The following is a 23,862-nucleotide window of genomic DNA, read 5'->3' as shown; positions in this document are numbered from 1 at the left end:
TAAATCCAGAAACTTAGAGAACAGATGCGATATGTCATAGAAGAGTCACAAAAGTTCATTTTCATTATTTTGAAAACTAATGCAGTATAAACCAGTGAATGTTTTTATTCTAAGCAAATCCTAAAGTAAGGAAGTTCAAATGGAATGTATCTGAAAGGTTTTTACAAATAGGATTTCACTGTCACATGGTCACAAATAGTTAACTGGGGCCTCTTGACCCTTAAGTTTTAACATTCTGACCCTTGTATCATAGAGGTTGCTACTCCCCCATCTGTCTTTGTTATGTGTATTTTCCTTTATTTGTTGTTTCCTCAATATATCATAGATAGAAACAACACTGGTCATTCTGTTTTCCTTTTTCTTGACTCTTCATCATGTTCCATACCTACTACTCTTTAAAAAAAAAAAAAAAAAGATTTATTTATTTTATTTGAGAGGAACAGTGACAGAGAGGCAGAGGCAGAGAGAGACAGAGAGAGGTCTTCCATCCGCTGGTTCACTTCCCAGATGGCCGCAACGGCCGGAGCTTCACCAGTCCAAAGCCTGGAGCTTCTTCCAGGTCTCCCATATGGGTGCAGGGACCCAAGGACTTGGGCCATCTTCTACTGCTTTCCCAGGCCATAACAGAGAGTTGGATGGAAGTGGGACAGTTGGGTCTTGAACTAGTCCCTATATGGGATGCTGGCACTGCAGGCGGCAACTTTACTCACTATGCCACAGTGAAGGCCCCCGTACCTAATACTCTTAATGTTCAGTGTTTAAAGCCTTTTAAAAATAACATTTTAATTTCTTTGCCTGAACTTAAGACTCACTATTATCCTGGGAACAGCTATGGTAGAGGACAAGGGAGGGTGGACCCTGCTATTGAACAGACCTCACTTCATCCCTAACCTGATCCCCAGGACCGTGTCAGCCATCTCACTGCCCTATGGTAGAGAGAGAAGATTCATCCTGGTGTTAGAGATTTCTTCTTGAGACTGATATGCGAGCTTATTTGTATGTTAATATTTACCATACAAGTCATGAATTTGAGGTGACATCAAATGCATACTACAGGGGCCGGTGCTGTGGCTCACTTGGTTAATCCTCTGCCTGTGGTGCCTGCATCCCATATGGGCACCAGGTTCAAGTCCCGGTTACTCTTCCAGTCCAGCTTTCTGCTGTGGCCCGAGAGGGCAGTGGAAGATGGTCCAAGTGCTTGGGCCTTTGCACCCGCATGGGAGACCAGGAAGAAGCTCCTGGCTCCTGGCTTCGGATCAGTGCAGCGCCAGCCACAGCGGCCATTTTGGGAGTGAACCAACGGAAGGAAGACCTTTCTCTCTGTCTCTCCCTCTCACTGTCTGTAACTCTACCTGTCAAATAAGAAAAAAATGTATACTACAAAAATGTTTAATTTAAGAGCCAGAGCTGTGCCGATCAGGAGCCAGGAGCTTCTTCCCGTTCTCCCATGCGAGTGCAGGGGCCCAAGGACTTGGGCCATCCTCTGCTGCTTTCCTAGGGCACAGCAGAGAGCTGGATTGGAAAAGGAGCAGCTGGGACTAGAACCGGTGCCCATATGGAATGATGGCACCACAGATGGAGGATTAACCTCCTGCACCAAGGGGCCAGTCCCAAGAGTTTACTTTTAATTCTAAAATCTTCTGTGAGAAATTGTAAATGTTTGGAAACTTTTCGTGAGATATAACAAAAACCAAAATGAAATGCGATAGGAGAGAAATGTAGCTGGAAAGAGGGTTACAGCTCTTAATGAAATGGGGTCTGTTGCAGATGTATTCAGAAGGAAGTGATATTGTGCCTCAAAGTAATGAGACGGCTCTGCACTACTTTAAGAAAGCTGCTGACATGGTAAGACTTCATGACTCAGTGTACTGAAATGTGAGCCCCATTACTCTTACAGTAAATGAATCTATTGTATTGTAAGATTCATCATGACCAAACATGCCACAAATTAGTGAAAGTGCTTATGTAAATATGATTCATGTGAATTTTTTGGCTGTACATAACTTTCCCAATAAAAAGCAATTTTTTCTTAGGGACCAGGTTGTTGAATATTAACTCTCTGTTTAAATTTCTCAGAGAAGTTTCCTAATCAGAAAAATAATTGATTTTTGTAATGAAATTAGGAGTTAGGCATTCTACCTTATTTGTATTGCAGGTTGAAGCTTCAAAATTTATAAAACTGGATACTTTTGACAATTATAATACATAAATTAAGCTTTCTTTAGACATGAGAAAACTGCATATAGTCATTTAAGACCCTGTGTCTCCCAAGTATGCACTTACCTTGCATGTTACAGTAATCTAAATGTCACTTGAATACTTCTCAAAAGACACTGTGAAACTTTTCTTAAAGTTGCCTTCTATCTAAGTTAAGGTGAATTCTAGATTTTCCTCTTTTTAGTCTTAAAAAAAAAAAAAAAGATGATTATCTTTGCTTTACAATACTCCAGTAACCTTAAGTGTATCTTTGCAACCTGATAGTAGTATTGCTGTTGTTACAAGACTGTTGATTTTACTGTGGCATCTTCCTTCTTTATTGGGGTAGAAGGTTATTAATGAAAAACTACCCAAAATATGTTAGTCAAGTTTTGCATCAAAGATTCATGGCTCAAATAGTCAGAAGGTAAGTCACCAAAATTTAGTTCTAAGTTAACTTACTGTTTATTCTTTTCAGCAAATTACTGAAAGCCTCTGAATCTTTATAAGTCAATGTTAAATTGTCTGAAGGGGAGAAACTTTTGAATCAGAAAGTACTTAAGACATGTTTTGAATATGCTCATAAATTATTTCTTTTGTAATTATTTATTGTTACCTGTTTTTAATGAATTCTCTTTCCACTCACTTGTCTGATTTCTCCTGTTTACAGGGCAACCCCGTTGGGCAGAGTGGGCTTGGAATGGCGTACCTCTACGGGAGAGGAGTTCAAGTTGTAAGTGTTGAGTCTAACATTCTGACTTAAATAAGCCCTCATCTGGTGAGGAGGGGACATATTCTTTATCTGATAATCTGGATAAAACTATCCCATTTTTAAAAAATATTTATTTATTTATTTGGAAAGTAAAATTACAGAGAGACAGAGGCAGAGAGAGAGAGATCTTCCATCCACTGGTTCACTCCCCCAAATGACTGTAATGGCTGGAGCTGGACCCATCTGAAGCCAGGAGCCAGGAGCTTCTTCTGGGTCTCCCACACGGGTGCAAGAGCCCAAGTACTTGGGCCATCTTCTGCTGCTTTCCCAGGCCATAGCAGAGCTGGATTGGAAGTGGAGCAGCCGTGCCTTGAACCATCCCATATAGGATGCCAGCACTGCAGGCGGCAGCTTTACCTGTTGTGCCACAGCACCGGTCCCCATCCCATTATTATCTCAGAGTTTAGCTCACTGCCACACCTTCATTTCAGCTGTCTTAGGATGGCTCCATCTCTGCCTCCTTCTTTTGAAGGTGTCAAGCTGTTTGCTCATTCTTCCACCCATGCTTCCCCTCTACCAGCTCGTCCCATTTCTCAAGTATTTAAATATCCCACTACTCGAGCCTAAGAAAATCATCAGTCTTTCCCATTTAGGAGGGAAGATTTTTCTATTCTACTTTTTACCCCTTCTAGCTACTCTTTTCCCTCTCATCCTTCACTACAAAGCCAAGTTTTTCCAAAGAATCAACTTTACTAAGCTGCTAGCGTTCACTCTAGTTTTTAGCTATTAGGTTTCTGCCTCCCATGACTGCTTTCTTTATACAAGTCACCCATCACCTAAATGTCACTCCATTTGACATTTTTGGTTCCCCCACACCTTGGCCATCTCTGGGTTCTGTGACTACAAACTTTATTGGTTTTTTTTTTTTTTTTTGGCCATTTCATGCATTCTTCTCTGCTGCTGACTCAGACTGGATGTCCCTGGGTTTTCAGTAATGTTCTCTCCTCTGTTGAGCTCTCCAAACAATATATTCTTTAATTTGAGCCTAAAACTAAGAGCTAAGTTTAAGAGTCTAAGCTGTTTTTCCCCCCCAACAAAAATGACAGTTATGTGGTCTTACTTTGGTTCCTTCTAGTCATTTTAGGATTATAAAAGTCTTTAGTAATCTTTTTTTGTTTTAACCTTTCTCTATGGATATATTTGAGCTTTGAAATCTGATAATCATATCATGTTTGATAAGGTACACAATTTTCTTTATTTAATGCTAGGAAAATAGAGATTTGAAAAGGATTAGTTGGTTAGTAGGAAAATTTTTTCCTTTTTTTAAAGATGTATTTATTTATGGGGCCAGTGCTGTGGCGCAGTAAGTTAATCCTCCGTCTGTGGTGCCAGCATCCCGTATGGTCTCTGATTGTAGTCCCAGATGCTGCTTTTGTGATACAACTCTCTGCAATGGCCTGGGAAATCAGTAGAAGATGGCCCAAGTCCTTGGGCCCCTGCACCCACTTGGGAGACCCAGAAGAAGCTCCTGGATTCGGATCAGCACAGCTCTGGCCATTGTGGCCATTTGGGGAGTGAACCAGCAGAAGGAAGACCCCTCTCTCTGTCTCTCCCTCTTACTGTCTGTAACTCTACCTCTCAAATAAATAAATAAAATCTTAAAAAAAAGAAAAAGATTTATTTATTTAAGTGAGTTACACAGAGAGAGGAAGAGACAGAAAGAAAGAGATATCTTCCATCAGCTATTACACTCTCCAAATGGCAGCTGTGGCCAGGGCTGGGCCAGGCCAAAGCCAGGAGTCAGGAGCTTTTTCCGGATCTCCTGTGTGGCTGCAGGGGCCCCGGAACTTGGGACATCTGCTGCTGCTTTCCCAGGCATCTTAGCAGGGAGCTGTATTGGAAGTAGAACAGCCTGGACATAAACCTGCACCCATATGGGATGCTGGCATTGCAGGCAGTGGCTTTATCCAATATGCCACGACACTAGCCCCAATTGTTTCTTAATTACCAACCTGGAGTTTCTGTTAGTGTTTGTGCTTTCTGAGAGTAAACATACAAATTCAGGGCTGGCGCTGTGGCTTAATAGGGTAGGCTTCCACCTGCAGTACCTACATCCCATGTGGACACTGGTTCATTTCCTAGCTGCTCCTCTTGCTGTCCAGCTCTCTACTTATGGCCTGGGAAAGCAGTGAAAGATGGCCCACATACTTGGGCCCTTGCACCCACATAGGAGATCCAGAAGAAACTCCTGGCTCCTGGCTTCAGATTAGCCCAGCTCAAGCCATTACGGTCATTTGGGGAGTGAACCAGCAGATAGAAGACCTCTCTCTCTGTCTCTCCCTCTCTGTCTGTAACTCTGCCTTTCAAACAAATAAATAAAATGTTTTTAAAAAATAAAAATTTCACAAAAAAAGTCATAAATGGCCCTATGCTTTAAAGTATATTACCATCTTTATATATTTTAAAACAAACTAGACAATAGTCCTTATGGTTGCCCTCAAGTTATTTTATGGGTACTTTGTTGATTCCTAACTCATTAGTATATCAGCCTTTTGAGCTTTCTTATCATATGACGTATTTTTTTCCTACAGAATTATGATCTGGCACTGAAGTATTTCCAGAAAGCTGCTGAACAAGGCTGGGTGGATGGGCAGCTACAGCTTGGTTCTATGTACTATAGTAAGTAATGTTGGTGTTGAGAAATTTATAATGGATACAGCAAGATCTGACTTAACCCATCTTTCCAGAAGGGGGACCATAGTATGGAAAACAAAGCTGTCTAGTTTGGGCCGATTGATTTACTGCCACTTCAGTGATTTGCACATCTTATTTTGTGTTGTATTGGTTTGTATCAGTTGTATTAGTCTGTACCAATATGGTGATCTATATTAATCAGACTGACATGCTTACTGAGTAAGAATTGTGACTTTATGCTTTTCCTCTTTGTATTTAAGTCTTCTCTAATGCTTAGCTAAATGTCATTTAGGGCTATGCCTAACCTCTGATATGATTCATTTCTTACAGATGGCATTGGAGTCAAGAGAGATTATAAACAGGCGTTGAAGTATTTCAACTTGGCTTCCCAGGGAGGCCATATCTTGGCTTTCTACAACTTAGCACAGATGCATGCCAGCGGCACTGGTGTGATGCGATCCTGTCACACTGCAGTGGAGGTATGGTCTTCTCTGCCCTCTTGTGTGTGGGACATTGATTTGCCCAGTAGGACTGTGTGTGTTCTTTTAATTCTGGGTGGGTTTGTTTGGTTTTTTTGTTTTTTGGTTCTTTTATTTGCATTTCTTCTGCAGAAGAAACAAGACTCAACCTCCTAGCATTGAGATATGAGGGCAGACTCTGGTAGTCTGAGTATAACTGTTGTACTTTATTTAGTTTGTGTATACCTGTTAGAAACAGCGTTTGTAAGGACAGATACTGGTTTATGTACTAATTAGAGTACCTTAGACAGTACCTGAAAAAATGTATGTTGAATGATGTTCTAAAGGGGAATGCTAATATATCCTAACTGGAAATTTCCCTCTTTAACTCTGTCATGCCCAGTACTTTAAAGTGACATTGATAAACATCAGCAAAGAGTCCAGATCTCTGTGTGCTTTAGTTTCCTCACCTTTTTTTTTTTTTTTTTTAAGATTTATTTATTTACTTGAGACAGAAAGAGAGACAGGTTTTCCATCCACTGGTTCACTCCCCAGATGGCCGTAATCTGGAGCCAGGAGCCAGGATCTTCTTCCGGGTCTCTGACATGGGTGCAGGGGCCCAAGCACTTGGTTGTCTCACTGCCTTCCCAGGTCATAGCAGAGAGCTGAATCGGAAAAGGAGCAACCAGGACATTAACTGGCACCCATATGGAATGCTGGCGCCTCAGGCAGAGCCTTAACCTACTATACCACAGCTCCAGCCCCTCCTTTTTTTAAGATTTACTTATTTACTTGAGAGGCAGAGTTACAAAGGGAGAGAGAGAGAAATAAAGATCTTCCATCTGCTGGTTCACTCTCCAAGTAGCTACAACAGCCAGAGCTGAGTTGATCTGAAGTCAGGAGCCAGGAGCTTCTTCCAGGTCTCTCACATGGGTGCAGGGACCCAAGGACTTGGGCCATCTTCTACTGCTTTCCCAGGCCACAGGAGAGAGCTGGATCAGAAGTGGAGCAACCAGGACATGAACTGGCACTTATATGGGATGCTGGCACCACAGGCAAAGACTTAACCTACTATACCACAGCTCCAACCCCTCCTTTTTTTTTTTTTTTTAAGATTTACTTATTTACTTGAGAGGCAGAGTTAGAGACAGAGACAGAGAGAGAGAGAGATCTTCCATCGGCTGAGTTTCTGGCTCTCCGTTTCATTAGCCTTTCCCAGCTCTGGATGTAGTAAGCATTTAGGGATTGAATGAGCAGATGGGAGCTCGCTTTGTGTCTGCCTCTCTCTATCTCTTCCCACCACTGGCTGCCTTTGAAACAAATAAAACAAATACATAAATTAAAAAAAAAAAAACAGAAAGCAAGTAGCCAGATAGTCAAAGAGCAAGCATAACAAACACTTGTAGCTGGAATACAAAAGTTATTTTCTGGCAGATCCTTCTGGCTTTATAGTTGTTTTGTTTTTTTTCTCTTCTCACAGTTGTTTAAGAATGTGTGTGAACGAGGCCGTTGGTCTGAGAGGCTTATGACTGCCTATAACAGTTACAAAGATGGTGACTACAATGCTGCCGTGATCCAGTACCTCCTGCTGGCTGAGCAGGGCTACGAAGTGGCACAGAGCAATGCAGCCTTCATTCTTGATCAGAGTAAGGCTCACTTCAGTCCTCTGGTTTACATCAGGCTACCTTGTTTGAAAAGCAGAGCCACAAAGAAGCATTCTTTTTTTGTTATTGTTGTAAATGGAACCCAACCCACATGCTTAAAGTTACTTTGCCTCAAATCCCTAAGCAGTCAGCATTAATTTCATAGTTAGAATTGAAAACAGAAATGGATCTGACAGTCATGTTTAAAGTAATTGCACCCAGTAAATGTATTTCTGAAAATATACCGTATGTAAAAATGCCATTTTTCCAATGCTTTAGATTCTTAAATGTGGCTGAATAATTAGTCTCATTATTAGTGCTGTGGATAAAACATGTGTCAGAAAGTAGTGTTGTCCTGAATCCAGTGATTCCTTTGAATTCAGTATTTTATTCCATTACTTTTTTTTAAAGATTTATTTATTTATTTGAAAGGCAAAGTTACACAGAGAGTGAAGGAGAAGCAGAGAGAGAGAGAGGTCTTCCATCTGCTGGTTCACTCCCCAGTTGGCCGCAATGGCTGGAACTGTGCTGATCCAAAGCCAGGAGCCAAGAGCCTCCTCCAGGTCTCACACGCAAGTGCAGGGGCCCACGGACTTGAGCCATCCTCCACTGCTTTCCCAGGTCATAGCAGAGAACTGGATCAGAAGTGGGGCAGCCAGGACTCGAACCAGCACCCACGTGGGATGCCAGCACTGCAGGCGGCGGCTTCACCCACTCTGCCACAGCACCAGCCCCCCATTACTTTTTTAATCTAGTGCTTGTTATATCTTAATTCTTTTTAACTTGGGCTCCACATATTCACCTGAGTTTGCTAATAAAGCCTGAAAGTCTAATGGCTTTGCTTGGATGCCTGATTTGTATTTCATTTCTTTTTCTGTAGGAGAAGCAACCATTGTAGGTGAGAATGAAACTTATCCCAGAGCTTTGCTACATTGGAACAGGGCTGCCTCCCAAGGTAAGTGGTCAATTCTAAGGAAAGAGTTTCACCCAGGAGACCTCTCTATTTTTTTAACCTCTCATGAACATTAAATTGTGCCATTTATCACCTTAAAATTAAGCAACAGTATTTTTGTTTAACTTGCTTGTATTTATTCTCAAAATAGTAGTTCCTGGGCCAGGGTTTCTTTTTCTTTCTTTGCTTCCTTTTTCTTTTTTTTTTTTTTTAAGATTCGTTTACTCATTTGAAAGGCAGAGTTAGAGGGAGAGACAGAGATTCTTTTTCCATCTGCTGGTTCACTCCCCAGTTGCTGCAACAGCCAGAGCTGTACCTCTGTGAAGCCAAGAGCCAGGAGCTTCTTCTGGGTCTCCCGCATATTTGCAGGGGCCCAGTTACTTGGGCCATCCTCCATTGATTTTCCAGGCACAATAGCAGGGAGCTGAAGCAAAGCATCCAGGACTCAAACCAGAGCCCCTATGGGGTGCCAGCACCACAGGTCGCAGCCTAACCTGCTACGCCACAATGCCAGCTGCAGAGTTTCTAAATTAAATTGAAAAGTCTCTACTGGATTTCCATCATACTCTGGTTCACTCTTTGGCTTCTAGTTTGAGGCCAGTTTATTGTACAAAATGAAAGAATTGAATAGATCATGTATAAGAAGCTAATAGACTTGAACCTTTCCCCACTCTTTCTTTTGAATATTTCTTTCTCACACGTAGTTCTCTCAGCCTTGTCTGCCTATCCCATACTCAGTGATCAGATGAAACTAAATATTATAGTGTGTAAATGACATGATAAAGCAGAACTTGATCATTCGAAGATATTTCAGTGAAAAGGCAAGAACCACCCGCCATTGTTCTCTCCCAGACTATCCGAAAGCATTCTGCAGAAGAGCTGCACGGCTAGTATAAATTTTTACTGACTTCATAACTGACTAAGAATTTGTCATATTGGCACATTAACAGGAAGAGAAATAACAGATTAGTATGTTTAAGCATAATTGATTTACCTGCTGTTTTGCGTTTAATTCTTGTTTAAGGCTATACTGTGGCCAGAATTAAGCTTGGAGACTACCATTTCTATGGATTTGGCACAGATGTAGATTATGAGACTGCATTTATTCATTATCGTCTGGCTTCTGAGCAGCAACACAGTGCACAGGCCATGTTCAATCTGGGATATATGCATGAGAAAGGACTAGGCATTAAACAGGTAAGTGTGGCTTCAAAACAAATGCTTGACTAAAATAATTGAGATCAAAGGAACCATCTTAATTTGTGTAGAAAATAGACTCTGGATTCAGTAAGATTTTAGGCCACTGATTTGTAATATTTCAGAAGACAACCTTTATATATCTCCCAGCACATATACACATTAATATCCACACTGTTATATTTACAGTGTTAAGATAGATTCATGAAAACGGAAACACAGTGCTGCTTGTATTTTTGATTCATTGAGAATTTCTGTCTATCTTCACCCTGATTTTATTGTCTGTAAGTTATTTCTTCTTATTATTTTTTTAAGATTTTTTTTATTTATTTGAAAGGCAGAGATGAAAGGAGAGAGAGAGAGAGAGATCTTCCATCTGCTCGTTCATTCCCCAGATGGCCACAATGACTGGAGCCAAGCATGTGCAGGGGCCCAAGTACTTGGGCCACCTTCTGCTACTTTCCCAAGGTGCATTAGCAGGAAACTGGATTGGAAGTGGAGCAGCCAGGACTCGAACTGGCGCCCATATGGGATGCTGGCACTGCAGGCAGAGGCTTAACCTATGCCACAGCGCCGGCCCCTGTAAGTCATTTCAAACTGAATAAAAATGTTTTCTGCTGACAAACTGACTTCTGATTCTCAGAACTTCCTAATGAAGTCTGAGTTTTTGTTTGTGTACCTGCAAAGGAATTTTTAAATACAATTCCCTTGTGCATTTAAAATTTTTCTTAAACTTCAAAAGGTCTAAATTCCAGCTATTTTAAATCTTAATAGTTTTAAATTAAATTACTCTTAAAATATTCAACAGAATCTAAATACCAAAACAATTTGATAACCCATCATTATTAAACTTTTAAAAATATATCATTAAGATCCTTAATTAAAACTGTATCATTCCATTTTCTCCCTAAATTTTTATTTTTAGCTGGTACTATAGACTTATATGCTGATGTAACTTTTCGATGATTACATCTTTTACTGACTAATCTCTTATGGGAATAAATATGTAAATACATTGTGAATTTATTTCCTGTGATCTAAGTGTTAAGAGTTTGTAAGATATTACTAGTCACAGTTTGTCAGCAAATTATTAATATATTGATCAAATTTAAAAAAGTTATGAAACTTTATGTTTTGTGTTAAGTAAAAATTCTTCGAATGAGATGAATGGAGCATTCTCTAAAAATTTTGTGTTATCATTTATACATTTAGCTTTAATTCTGTTTTTTTTAACTTCATAAATGTATCACTGGAACCCTACATAAATAAGTATATGGGAAGGGGAAGTGTTTTTATAAAAGCAGAGTCACTTAATTCTTTAAGCTGCTTAATGGTTTTATGAAAAAAATCAGTGATGTGTTATTAAAAATTATATTTAATGATCTATTATCTGCTAACAACTTGATAAGGTCCCCCTTCAGTTCTGTTGAAAGCAAAGAATTGGAAACCAGATACGAAAAATGATGTGTTCCTCTGTCACTGGAACCATTCACTTTCTAGTTTCTTAGAAAAACGTGGAAAAGACTTTACTGAGGCCAGTGCTGTGGCATAGCAGGTTAAGCCTCTGCCTGCAAGGCTGGCATCTCACATGAGTGCTGGTTCGATCCCAGTTGCTACACTTCCGATCTAGATCCCTGATAATGCACCTGGGGAAGCAACAGAAGATGGCCCAAGTACTTGGGCCCCTACACCCACTTGGGAGACCTGGATTAAGCTTCTGGCTCCTGGCTTCGACTTGGCCATTGCAGCCATATGGAGAGTAAACCAAGGGATGGAAGATTTCTCTCTCTCTTCCTCTCTCTTTCTGTAACTGCCTTTCTAAAACAAAAATAAATCTTTAATAATAAAAAAAAAAGTCTACCAAGTCATAAGAAATGATTGTTACTATACCTCTCTCTGTAGTGACACTTTTTATAGACACTTTGTTAACCTAATGTGCTTCAGGATTAAGAGAAAGTTATTAAATCCATTTTACTGATGAACCACGTTTTAACAAAATGCTCATTTGATCACACTTAAATATTTTAGTTTAAATGTTAGTTTTGTGTTTTAAAATGTACATTAATATGGATGCCATCATTTATTAATATTACTTAAATATAGTTTTAACAAGAGTCTGGAGCTGCAGGCTCAATGCACTCCATTTCTGGAAGATCGATGCTCTTTAGCACGGTTATTAAAGCTCTTCTTCATTGTAGACCAGTCAGCCAAAACAGAGTTAGTTTCCATCACAAGGCTGACTTTGCTTTTTTTAAGTCAAAGTTTAATATGTGTTTGATGATTAATGTAAAGATCACATACATATAAGTTATGGCATTTATGAGGTATATCTAATAATAATTTACTGAAAGTCAAGACTAAAATGATGCAAGTAATACTGTATTTGTATAATGTTATAAAAATCTTGTGCTTGTGACAATTTGTAATATGGATAGCTAATATTATAAATTCTTGTTAATTGCGGGTGCCACGGCTCAATAAGCTAATCCTCCGCCTGCGGCGCCGGCACCCCGGGTTCTAGTCCTGGTCGGGGTGCCGGATTCTGTCCCGGTCGCTCCTCTTCCAGTCCAGCTCTCTGCTGTGGCCCAGGAGTGCAGTGGAGGATGGTTCAAGTGCTTGGGCCCTGCACCCGCATGGGAGACCAGGAGAAGCACCTGGCTCCTGCCAACGGATCAGCGTGGTGCGCCGGCCATAGCGTGCCAGCCACAGCGGCCATTGAGGAGTGAACCAGCGGAAAAGGAAGACCTTTCTCTCTGTCTCTCTCTCACTGTCCACTCTGCCTGTCAAAAAAATTAAAAAAAGAAAAAAGAAAGAAAAATTCCTGTGAATAAAGAATATGGTAAAAGGCATAGTATTCCTTTGAAATGAGTGGGAGCAGGGAATTCAGGTTCAGCTTTTGAGAATAAATGATCATCGATTAAAAATCAGAAAATTTCGTTAGGTTTCCTAAGACATCGTGTAATTAAGTTTCTAAAAGAAAGAAAAAGTGGCAGTTACCATTGAGATACATTGACTTGGAACAGCCCTTGTCTGAGCTGTTGAGGATCAACTTTTGTTCTTTTTTTTATATTTTTTTTGTTTTTAGTTTTTTTGTTTGTTTTGGATTTTTTGTCTTTCTCCCTTTTTCTTCCTTATACAAAGTGCTAAACTCTTTACCTAGAATAGAGTTAGTCTTCTCTGTATAAAGTTTGATCTTAGTAAAAAGACTGAGAATAGGAGAGGGAAAAGAAAGAGGGGTAGGAGTGTGGGTGGGAGGGTGGGACCAGTGGGAAGAATTGCTGTGTTCCTAAAGTTGTAGTTATGAAATGATGCAAATAAAATATGTATATATATGTAAAAAGACATTATGATAATCTTTTTCCCTTTTTTCTATTTTTTTAAATGAAAGAGACATTCATATAGCTAAAAACCAATCAATCCAGTGTCTACTTCTGCTTAGAAAATATCAAGTAGTCACTAAGATGAGGATTGGGTATAATTGGAAAAAAAATTCAGGATATGATTTGACAAGTTTAGTTACCCTATTGAATCTATTTAATTACTCTGTTGAAGCCAGCACCGCAGCTCACTTGGCTAATCCTCCGCCTGTGTCACCAGTACCCCAGGTTCTAGTCCCGGTTGGGGCGCCATTTCTGTCCTAGTTGCTCCTCTTCCAGTCCAGCTCTCTGCTGTGGCCCGGGAAGGCAGTGGAGGATGGCCCAGGTGCGTGGGCCCTGCAGCTGCATGGGAGACCAGGAGGAAGCACCTGGCTCCTGGCTTCCGATTGGCACAACGTGCTGGCCGTAAGGGCCATTTGGGGGGTGAACCAATGGAAAGACCTTTCTCTGTGTGTGTGTGTCTCTCTCTCTAACTCTGCCTGTCAAAAAAAAAATTTACTCTGTTGAATCATCTTTAGAGTATTTATATGTTACCACACAACGTTTAATTCATCATCTTGAGAAATATAGTCATCAAAAAATTTGGAGGTTTATTTTTAAAAAACTCAGAGACACTAATACAGTTGCCATTATTTGGGAGTGCCTTTTTTTTTTTTTTTTTTTTTTTTTTTTTGACAGGCAGAGTGGACAGTGAGAGAGAGAGACAGAGAGAAAGGTCTTCCTTTTGCCGTTGGGTCATCCTCCAATGGCCGCCGCCGCCAGCGCACCACGCTGATCCGAAGCCAGGAGCCAGGTGTTTCTCCTGGTCTCCCATGCGGGTGCAGGGCCCAAGGATTTGGGCCATCCTCCACTGCACTCCCGGGCCACAGCAGAGAGCTGGCCTGGAAGAGGGGCAACCGGGACAGAATCCAGTGCCCCGACCGGGACTAGAACCCGGGGTGCTGGCGCTGCAAGGCAGATTAGCCTATTGAGCCGCGGCGCCGGCCAGAAGTGCTCTTCTTTTTAACTAATGATACAACTTAGAGACAAGAAGTGACTGAAAGTAACTGCTTATATTTAAATATGTTAGGAGAAAAAAGTCATTTTCAGAGATTAGCCTTTCTTTCCCATGTCTCATGGAATTCTTTCCTAAAAGTTTGGTATTCTTTGCCAGTGGGCATGGAAGAAATGAGATTTTTAAGTGAAACTTGTCATAAATGCCCTCATTCCATTTTACCACATATCTGAATTCAGAACACTCAGCCTGGGCCAAACTTATAATAACTTGTTTCACTCTTCAGAGAAATATTAAGATGCTCCATTGTGAGATTAGTCGAACGAACCTTCTGTAAAACCATTATTTCTAGGTATTTCTTTGTGAGAGAGCCCCCCCCAAAGCAGTGCACTGAGAAAGGAGTGAGGAGGTGAGGTTGTGCCATTTTTTTATAAAGAGTAGAGAGCTTGCTGGTCACACAGGCAAGTTTCAGGCAGATCTCTTTCAGGAGAAACAAGTATGAAAGTTGAGAAACTACAAAGTAATATCCCCTAACACTGTCCACGCAGGTTGCTACCTCTTGGAAAATCCTATTTTTCCACTCCAGTTTGAAGAAGACTGCCCCAAAGTGGAACCATATGTTTCGTATTGGTAAAAAATTAGTTTGAAACTTTGAGATTGTCCTTAGAACTCCCCAGGTTAAGAGTGTTAGGCGAAGATATATGTCTGTATCCAGCATGTCTACATAGGAGATGGAATTTCAAGGAGAAATAAGTTTGCTAATTTTTGATTACAGTTTTCAAAAATTAAGAAGGTGGATAAAGAAATTGTACCCAAGTAAAGCTTGTTTTTTTTTTTTTTTCCTTTAGGTAAGGGAAATTCATTTTAAAATGGAAATCTGAAATGTTAGATAAATTTTCCTAATATGTAAACTGAGTGAATATTTCTAGTTACTTTGACAGGAAAATAACTTTGGCTTATTACCTGTGTTATAGGATATTCACCTTGCCAAGCGTTTCTATGACATGGCAGCTGAAGCCAGCCCGGATGCACAAGTCCCAGTCTTCCTAGCTCTATGCAAATTGGGCGTTGTCTATTTCTTGCAGTATATACGGGAAACAAATGTAAGTAGTCCACTTCTCTTTTAATTAAAACACAAATACTGTCACCTTCCCAGTCCTGGAGGTTTGTATTTAAAAAGCTGAGGAGTCAGGTAGATTTTTAGCCTAACAGTTAAGATGCCTGTGTCCCACATTGGAGTAAGTGGGTTTTTATTCCTGGCTCAGACTCCTGACTCCAGCTTCTTATTAAATGCAAACCCTGGGAGGCAGCAGTGATGGTTAACATACAGACCTGGATAGTGGTCCACGCCCCGGTTTCAACCTTAGACCAGCCACAGCCATTGTGGGCATTTGAGGAATGAACCAGTGAATGGGAGCTCTTGCCTATTTTTGTCTCTGTCTATCTCTCCCTCTCCAAAAAATAAACAAATGGCCTTCAGGTATCAGGATTCTTCCCTTTTCCCCCAGGTAAAGTGCTGTAGGGCTTCACGCATATGAAGGGTGAATATGGAAACAAAGCAGAGCTCACAGCTGTCAGTGATTCCTAATGCTGATGTATCTTTCATGGATGCAAATATTTCTGGTTTGGGCAAGGCTGAGACCAATTCATAGCAGATTGAAACAGTAGTCAGCTAAATTCAGTAAGCATGAAATCAGATCACTGCCTGGCAGTGAATCAGACTGGTCCCTAAAAAGAAAAAGGCGGTGCTTGGGGGTAGGAAGGAGAAGCACCTGAGAACCTGCCCAGGTTGTACTTGAGGTTCTGATAGTGAAACAAAAGTCAAAGCATTACTAGAATTTTCTTCTCTAAAAATAACTTGAATTATGTAAATAAGGGTAGATCCTAGATGGGAAATGGATTACTCATTCTTCTCACAATTACCAACTTTATTTAATAGTACTTACTTGTAGGTCCTCATAGGTTCTCCCAGTTCTACGCTTTGTTTAAAGGACCTGTAGTTCCTAATAATGAGTTAACTGGTATGGCATTTAACTCCGAAAGCCCTAAAGGGTTCAGGGCTGTTTCACACTAGTACCATCAGGACCATTGCAATCTTTTGTCTTTCTAAGCACAGACTGAATCGCTGCTGTACTATCACGTGTGCTGCCAGCATCCCCCACATGTAGGGCTCCAGAGAGCTGCAGGTGTTGGACTCTATTCTGGTCACGGGTACACATGTGCTGTCATTTGTAAAACTGCTCAGGATTGTGAGCCAGGGTGTGCTGTACCCTCTGCCAATTCAAATGATCTTTGTTCCTCTAATTAAAAAGCTAACAGTGTGGAACCTGCTATTTGTCTGTCTTTTGTCTCCCCCCGTTTTCATCACTAGTAAACTGTTGGCTAAAGTCTGGTACTGGATCTCACAATCTTATACCATATTGAGTGTATTACTACATCTTTAATGTTTTTTTTAATGCACAGTATAAAGACAATAATAAAATATCCCATAATCTTACCATCCACATACTCCAACTGAAAAAATGCAAAACTAGTAAATATTGAAAGTCAAACATTATAGAAAAGCACAAAATCGCTCAGCTCTGGCCTCCAAAGAGCACAGTTAGTCTCTGGTAAATTTTAGCTCTAGAAAAATTTAGCACCTATACTTACAGATATGTAATATGGGGACCTATTAAATGTAATTTTATGCTGAAGAAGGGCCGTACCCCATATTTGCATATTTTATGAGTGAGTAGTAAGAAAATGTCAGGAATATCTTTTAAATGACATTAAAACAATTAAAATCTCATACAATAATACAACTTTTAAGTTCAGATTCAAGTGTTAAATATCCTGTGCTTTCATTAAATGCTAACTAAAAGGCATTATTCACTCAGCTGTTAAACGTTTGAATTCCTATAGTCTTGAGTTTCATGAGCGAAGTAGTGACAGCCAGCTGTGACTGTGGTTAGGACAGAGCCTTTCAGCTGTGCCTTCAAATAGGCTACAAGAGTACCAAGGTACTGAATTTCCCCTCCGTCTCCCCTTCTTCCAGTGTTCCTTTCAAGCATTTTCTGTGGAAAAAATGGCTGGAAATGGCATTAGATTAATAATGGAAAGTGCTCTACTAAACATCTTAGATAATCGGTGGTTACAAAATCATGGGTCAGTTCAGCTAGTTCTTCCCCTCACACTGCATTGATAATAACTATCTTTATATTATTTTCGTTTAAGATTCGAGATATGTTCACCCAACTTGATATGGACCAGCTGTTGGGACCAGAGTGGGACCTTTACCTCATGACTGTCATCGCATTGCTGCTGGGAACAGTCATAGCTTACAGGCAGAGGCAGCACCAAGACATGCCTGTACCCCGGCCTCCTGGGCCACGGCCAGCGCCGCCGCAGCAGGAGGGGCCTCCGGAGCAGCCGCCACCACAATAACAGCCACTGTTTCCAGCCTCAGTCAGTGACAGCTAAGGAAGCTGTTTGCTGAGAGCACGTGGACTTGACTTAGGACTTTGGATCAGTGGCCACCTCCCGGAAGAGGCACAGGAAGCATTGAGTTCCTAAAGCTGCTTAGAATCTGATGCCTTTATTTTCAGGGATGAGTAACTCTCACCTACACTGAGTTGAATGTTTGTTCAGTGCCATATGGAATAACAACTCTCAGTGGCTTTCCTCTTTTTTTTTTTTTTTTTTTCCTGGAAACATGAGACACACACAAAGTAATGTCTGCTGCATCCAGCTGTCTTTCTTGGGCCCTTTCTGTCATTCTCTCAATGTGCATAAGTTCTTATGTTAGCCATCTTTAAAGTCATGTACATTGACAGTAAAAACTGATCAATGTAAAAAGGAAAGCCCAGTTAGTTGCAAGTTTAACCTTAAACATATTTAGAAGTCTAAAAATAGAATTTGCGTTTTAAGTAAAAAAAAAAAAAAAAAAAAAAAACGTTTTGGAACTGCAGTAACAGAAACTTTTACCAGTCCCCATGCGGTATACATATTCTGCATATTTGTTATTTTTAAAGGGAGGTTTCTTTTTATTGGTGATTGTCATACTTTATACCATACTTCCCTCCTTCAAAGACTGAGAGGCCTTGTTAAAGAATTCTGTGTAGACTTCTCCTCTTTGGAATGACCTATATATAAAACTTTGTGACTTCTTGCACTAACATGTGAATTTGCCCCACCTACTCAGTGTAATTAGCTTGTTTTGAGTATGCAGAGCCTTGATCCAGAAGCCAGGGGATGAACTAACTAAATGGAAAAATTAGAAAACAGTAGCAACTCTGGATGAGGTACCAAGGTCACAAACACACTTTTCGAAAAGTTGAAGGATTTGTTCCCAGGATTTATCTTAATTTACATTTCTTATTGCACAAAGAATAGATCACCCACCTGAGTTTTACAAATATGAACTATCCTTGCCAGGATGGGGCATATAGTGACTACTGTAACATCCTGAAAGTCTGCCGAAGAATCAAACATGGATTAAACTCAGTGGTTGACAAAAGCCAGATCCTGTTTGTACTGTTGTGCACTATTCAGGTGGTTTTTTATCTCTGACAATTTATATCACAGTAGAAAGCCACTTGCTTAGCTTTTAACTCACCATCGTCCTGGTAACATTAGGAAAATCAAGGCTACTAAGAATCATGTGATGAAATAGTATGGGGGATAAAACAACTACAGAATTGAGAAGTTCACATGATCACACAAATGGAAGAATTAAACCAAATTTGTATTTCCTTCTGTTGTCAGTAGGTGTTGTGCACTAGCCTGTCTCCAAGACTGTTAGTAAGCAAGCAGGCTATCTATGCCTGCTGACATCAGTCTATTTATGTTAACCTTTATGCTTTGTTCTCATAATCCCTCAGCTGCCAGAAGACTTGAAGAGTTTATTACTTTTAGAGTTGCAATGTTTTGGTTTTTGAAGTTGGAATTGTATTTAGAACTAAATTTAATTAGTCCAGAATTTACATGAAGGCTTTAAATGTGAAGTTGTGTACTTTTTTATGTTTAGAGTATTATGGGAAACTGGTCCTCCTAGATAATTGCTTCTAACTTGGAAGATGTCATCACAGAGAGAATTATTTATAAGGAAACATGTTTGTTTGAAGATAGGAAATCAGAAGTATAATGTTGCTTTGGGAAGTTCTTGTGAATATTAAGGGTGTTCGGTCTCTGACCCCTAGAGATCTGAGTACGGTCGATGTAATGCATTGTTGTCTCCACTGCCTCTTCTCCCCTACACCTTCATAGTAAGTATAATCCATGGTAGCAGCCACACTTCTTTTAGAAGGAACTCTATTAATTTATTTAAAAGTTGAAAACCACCTAAGATGACTGTCAACTTACTTTTTTTTCCCTGTACCGTCTGATCAATCCTTTAGGGGCATTTTTATATGTATCTTCACTTCCCTCAGAAATATTTCTTAAACGAGTGTGCACTACCTAGGCCACGTGGGAAAGTGTAGTGTCGTTCTTTAGTAACAAACGTCCTGCTTGTCGACTCCCGCTTTGCGCTCTTTCTCAGTACTCCTAGTTCAGATACCCTTTCCTTGGCTTCTTCCCATCTTCTCTAATTTGCTACCAGAAATCTGAATGGTTTATTTAAAATAGCTTAGTCCTTATGGCTTAAAAACTGTCTCAAAATACTTTGTCCCCTTTTTCTTTTTTGTTCATGGGACATGGTACCTAAGCAAAGAGGAATTGGGTTTAGTTTTTCTCCTAAAAATAATGCTCAATACTTACCTAATCAAATGGCATCCATTTGAATAAAGTGACAATAACTAAAGCTAGTTAATGTCAGTGACATTAAACTAACTCCAGGATTCAGGAGTTTTAATGTTAGAACTTAGACTTAACAGATAGAGTGTGGTTTCATTTCTCTCTGGTAGCTCATCTTCCTTACCCTTAGACTGAGTCTTCCTGCCTTGGAAGGGGATGACAGTAGAACTCTATTGAGCTCAGACAAGTATTCTCCTGTACATTTGGTTTGCTGGTTAACCAGCCGTTTCAGGGTCTTGAGTCCATCCGTGTTGCTTCTGTTTTGTTGTACAAAGGTAGCATTGGTGCTTTTTTTTTTTTTCTGTGTTGCCTAAAGTTATTGCTTCTGTTTTCTGGGTGAGACTTACTTTATTAATTAATAGTCAAGTGGCACAGAAAAAATAAATCAAAGCCTTCTATTTTTCAAAATTCATTATTTAGCACTTGAATCAGATTAGCTTATGAATCATTAGTTTTGATACTCGAGTATCAAGAGATACTCTGCATAAAAGGCGGATCTGTAGCTTTTGCCACTATGCTATTTTATTTCTGTACTATTGGGAGGCTTTAGAAAATTTCACCAGTGTTCTGGTGATGATCTGATGGTTTATTCAATTAAGGAGCTATGCACGCCTCCAGGAAACCTAAGTATTTTATATATAGGATATTTGTTTTTTGGGCTTTTTGGTTCTTTTTGCTTTGGTTTCACTCCCTTCTTTGTTCCTCGTGTTTGTTCTTCAAACCAATGTCTAGGAAGTATGCATGCAGGCCTATGAATGAAAACCACAGTTCTTCATTTGTGTAGCATGTGTATCAATGTCCAACTACGTATGCAAAAACTTCCTTTATGGAGAGTTGAACTAATACGTCACATGCACATTTCAGAACAAGATGCTTAAGGTAAACAGCCCTGTTTTTACCTGCCGAGATGAGCATGGCTATATTTGTTCCAGTGACAGCTGGTATTTGTTTTGAAAGCCAGTCCGATATACATTACACAATATTGTGACTAGCAGCATGCATGAAATAACGAGAGCAAAAGAAAACTTCTATTTTCATGCAAATCTTTTTCATCAGACATTACTCTTAAATATAAGTGAAAATAAAATTTCTGAATGCTGTATTGTCTTAGGCGCTACCTGGTTTTTAAATGTGTAATTTTCATTGAAAACAAGCTAAATTTCTCTATTCTCAAAGTATTTTAAGAGAAATTAAAACAAGTAAAACTGTTTTGCATTTTAAAGTGACTATTTACACAAGTGAAAATCTGGTTTTGTGTGCGTGGGAAGGATCCCTTAGTTGTACGCAGGGAGCCATCTCAAATGTGCTGTTTCTCAGATTTGGATGACAAGCAGGCTGATGCTATTTTCTTTGATTTATTAAAATGTTGATATGATCAAGGCATAACCACTATAAATATTTAGGAGAGGAAGTTTAGAAAGACCATAAGATGGCATTGTAAAGGAACACCATGTTAGACTTTTTTTTGTAAATTTATTTTGTATTTAATGAAACGCAGTATAAAGGGTGGTGAAGTGTAATATAATTGTGTAAACAAACAAATCCTGTTAATAGAGAGTTGTACAGATTTGTTTTGTACTGTATCTTGAAACTTGTGAAATAAAGATCCACCTCCAGTTATCCTGTATGCTCTAATGTACCATGGCCAAGCACCTCTCCAGCCAGACTTCTTTTTTTTAAACTGAACAATTCAACTTTCTATTGAACCTTTTTTAGAAAGAAACTTCTGGAAAACATTCACATATGGCCATTTGAATCCCATTTGTCATTCTTAACTACTGAAAATCAGATTCCTCTAAGTTTAATATTGCCCTAAGGATAATATAGATTTGCTAAGAAATGTTATTTTTAAATGTGATTTTTTTAAACTGAATTCACCTGTGATATGTAGTAAGCATAAACTGTTTAACTTAGCATGATTATAATTTGAAATGTATTTATGTATATAACACGGTAAGTGTGAAGATCTGACTAGAGAGGAAATGAGAAAGAAAATCATATTAAACCAGGCATGAGCTTTGTACACAAAAGGCAGATTAGAAGTGGGATACACATTGATCCTTGACTTCCTGGTAGCCCACTCCAAAAGGCAATTGAGGCAAAACATTCCATCTTGGGATATCCTTAGATTAAAATCTGTATGATGCAAATTGTGCCAAGTAGATCCTGAATTTACTTTCCAGAGTACAGTCAGCCCCTTGGGTGATGTTCACTGATCTGGGGTAAAACACAGAAGGTAAGGGTAAGTGCGATGTAGGCACTGTCGCATCAGCAGGCCGGAGTTGGATGTGGTGCTTCCTCACCACTTGAGCATCTCCGACGTCTTCAAAATGAAGCTCTGACTTCCTCAGCAGCACCTTGGTGAGAATCAGCTCTTTCCTCTAACTTCTGTTAATACGAATGTAGATTGATTATGCCAGCTCTGAAATTTACTAAGAGCATGAACATGAATTATGTGCAAGTAAGCAATTAGAAGTAATTTATGTAATAGCAGCTTTGGGAAACACAAGGAAGATTTTCACTTTCTGGATATTTTCCATGAAGTGAACAACAGAAGAGCTTTAATATCTGCCCGTTCTAAAGGAAGTACTGCTGTGTCATGAGCCTTGTATATTTCTCCTCCTGTCACTTCTGTCACTACTTTAAAAACAGAATGAACAATCTTATGCTTAAATCTTAATAATTATACCAATCTAGCTAGTGGTTTATTGTTAGTATTACTTTTTGGGCAAAACTCTGATTTTCCTAGAGACCAGATTCTTTGTCTCTGGATTAGTATGCTGAACTTTTTATTAAATGCCATTTCTAAAAACCCCACATAATTTTTTCTCACAGAAGTTTACTAGAATGCTATAGATTAACTAATGTGATAAGTTAAAATTGTAAATATTTTTGTTGTTATACAATCCAATTTCTCTTTGCCTTTTCTCTACTACCCAATAGAACTTCATTAATTAGTTCCTCGGGGTTGAACAGAATTCCTCTAAAATCTTGTAATGTTAGATCAGAGATTCAAGTATCCAGAGTAAGGAGTCTGGCTGCATGTAAGATGTCATAGAGTTTTAAGTGGTATGAGATTTAAATATGAACAACAGAAACCTCCCTTCTTGGAAACAGTTTTATTTCAAGGTGTGAAAGTCAGCTGTGGGTTTCAAGATTTGCCCTCTGGGATTCCCTACTCTTGCACCATACCCTTGACCACAAGATACTTTTTCTTAAAATCTGATTAACTTTGTCTGAAATGAGTAGAGTGTCATTCTGATGAGGGTGGGGAGATAGTGTGCAGCCCCGAGAACCTTCCTGCTGGCTTTAACCCTCTTACGGGCTAGTGGACTGTCCTTCCATTCTGCCGAGCTGCACGTGTATTTTTATTGCGTACTACTTGGACATCTCGTCGGGTGACATCTCACAGGGTCCCTGGATGTTTGCTTTCAGAGCCAGGTGAGAGCAGAACTGGTTTCGCAGTAGCCCTGTTTCAGGCTGAGCTGAAATGTGTTCTGTAAGCAGAAAGGTCCACACCAGAGCTGTGAACAACAGCCTTTATTGCCTCAAAGGCCAGAAAAAGATAATGAAAGAAGCCTTCTTTGTTGAATGGCTCCCTGTATTTTATCACTCATTTGCGGCTTAAAAGTAATTAAATCTTCATAGCTAAACTGGTATTTTGTGTACTCAGGTTAGCTAAACTAAAGAGACTATTAGGTCTCACCAAATAGTACAGTAAGTTAGGACAGGAGTAGTGAAGTTCAGGAAAGGCCCACAAACAGGGATGAAACCTCAAATTTACAGAAAAACTAAATTCCATCCTATTAAACCTAATACTAATTTTTAATTGGGTCATCATTCCAGGGCAAGAGTCATTATGAC

At 39.6% G+C, this 23,862-nt stretch overlaps 1 protein-coding gene across 2 annotated transcripts in view; it reads left to right on the top strand.

Moving 5' to 3' along the window:
- Positions 1 to 21,618, top strand: part of SEL1L (SEL1L adaptor subunit of SYVN1 ubiquitin ligase) — a 64,129-nt gene extending 42,511 nt beyond the window's left edge. For both annotated transcript variants that reach the window (XM_002719616.5, XM_089322701.1), the window contains exons 13-21: positions 1,768 to 1,845; positions 2,867 to 2,929; positions 5,500 to 5,587; positions 5,933 to 6,081; positions 7,541 to 7,706; positions 8,584 to 8,658; positions 9,680 to 9,852; positions 15,198 to 15,326; positions 17,440 to 21,618. In XM_002719616.5, coding sequence (XP_002719662.3) covers positions 1,768 to 1,845; positions 2,867 to 2,929; positions 5,500 to 5,587; positions 5,933 to 6,081; positions 7,541 to 7,706; positions 8,584 to 8,658; positions 9,680 to 9,852; positions 15,198 to 15,326; positions 17,440 to 17,649 — 1,131 coding nt within the window. In that variant the 3' untranslated portion in view covers positions 17,650 to 21,618. The remainder of the gene's footprint in view (positions 1 to 1,767; positions 1,846 to 2,866; positions 2,930 to 5,499; positions 5,588 to 5,932; positions 6,082 to 7,540; positions 7,707 to 8,583; positions 8,659 to 9,679; positions 9,853 to 15,197; positions 15,327 to 17,439) is intronic.
- Positions 21,619 to 23,862: the final 2,244 nt, after the last annotated feature.

The sequence above is a fragment of the Oryctolagus cuniculus genome, chromosome 20 (assembly GCF_051225735.1).
Source record: "Oryctolagus cuniculus isolate XC-2025 breed Fujian yellow rabbit chromosome 20, ASM5122573v1, whole genome shotgun sequence".
NCBI classification, from domain to species: domain Eukaryota; kingdom Metazoa; phylum Chordata; class Mammalia; order Lagomorpha; family Leporidae; genus Oryctolagus; species Oryctolagus cuniculus.
Note: the sequence above shows the minus strand (reverse complement) of the source record. Positions and strands in the feature narration are given on the sequence as shown.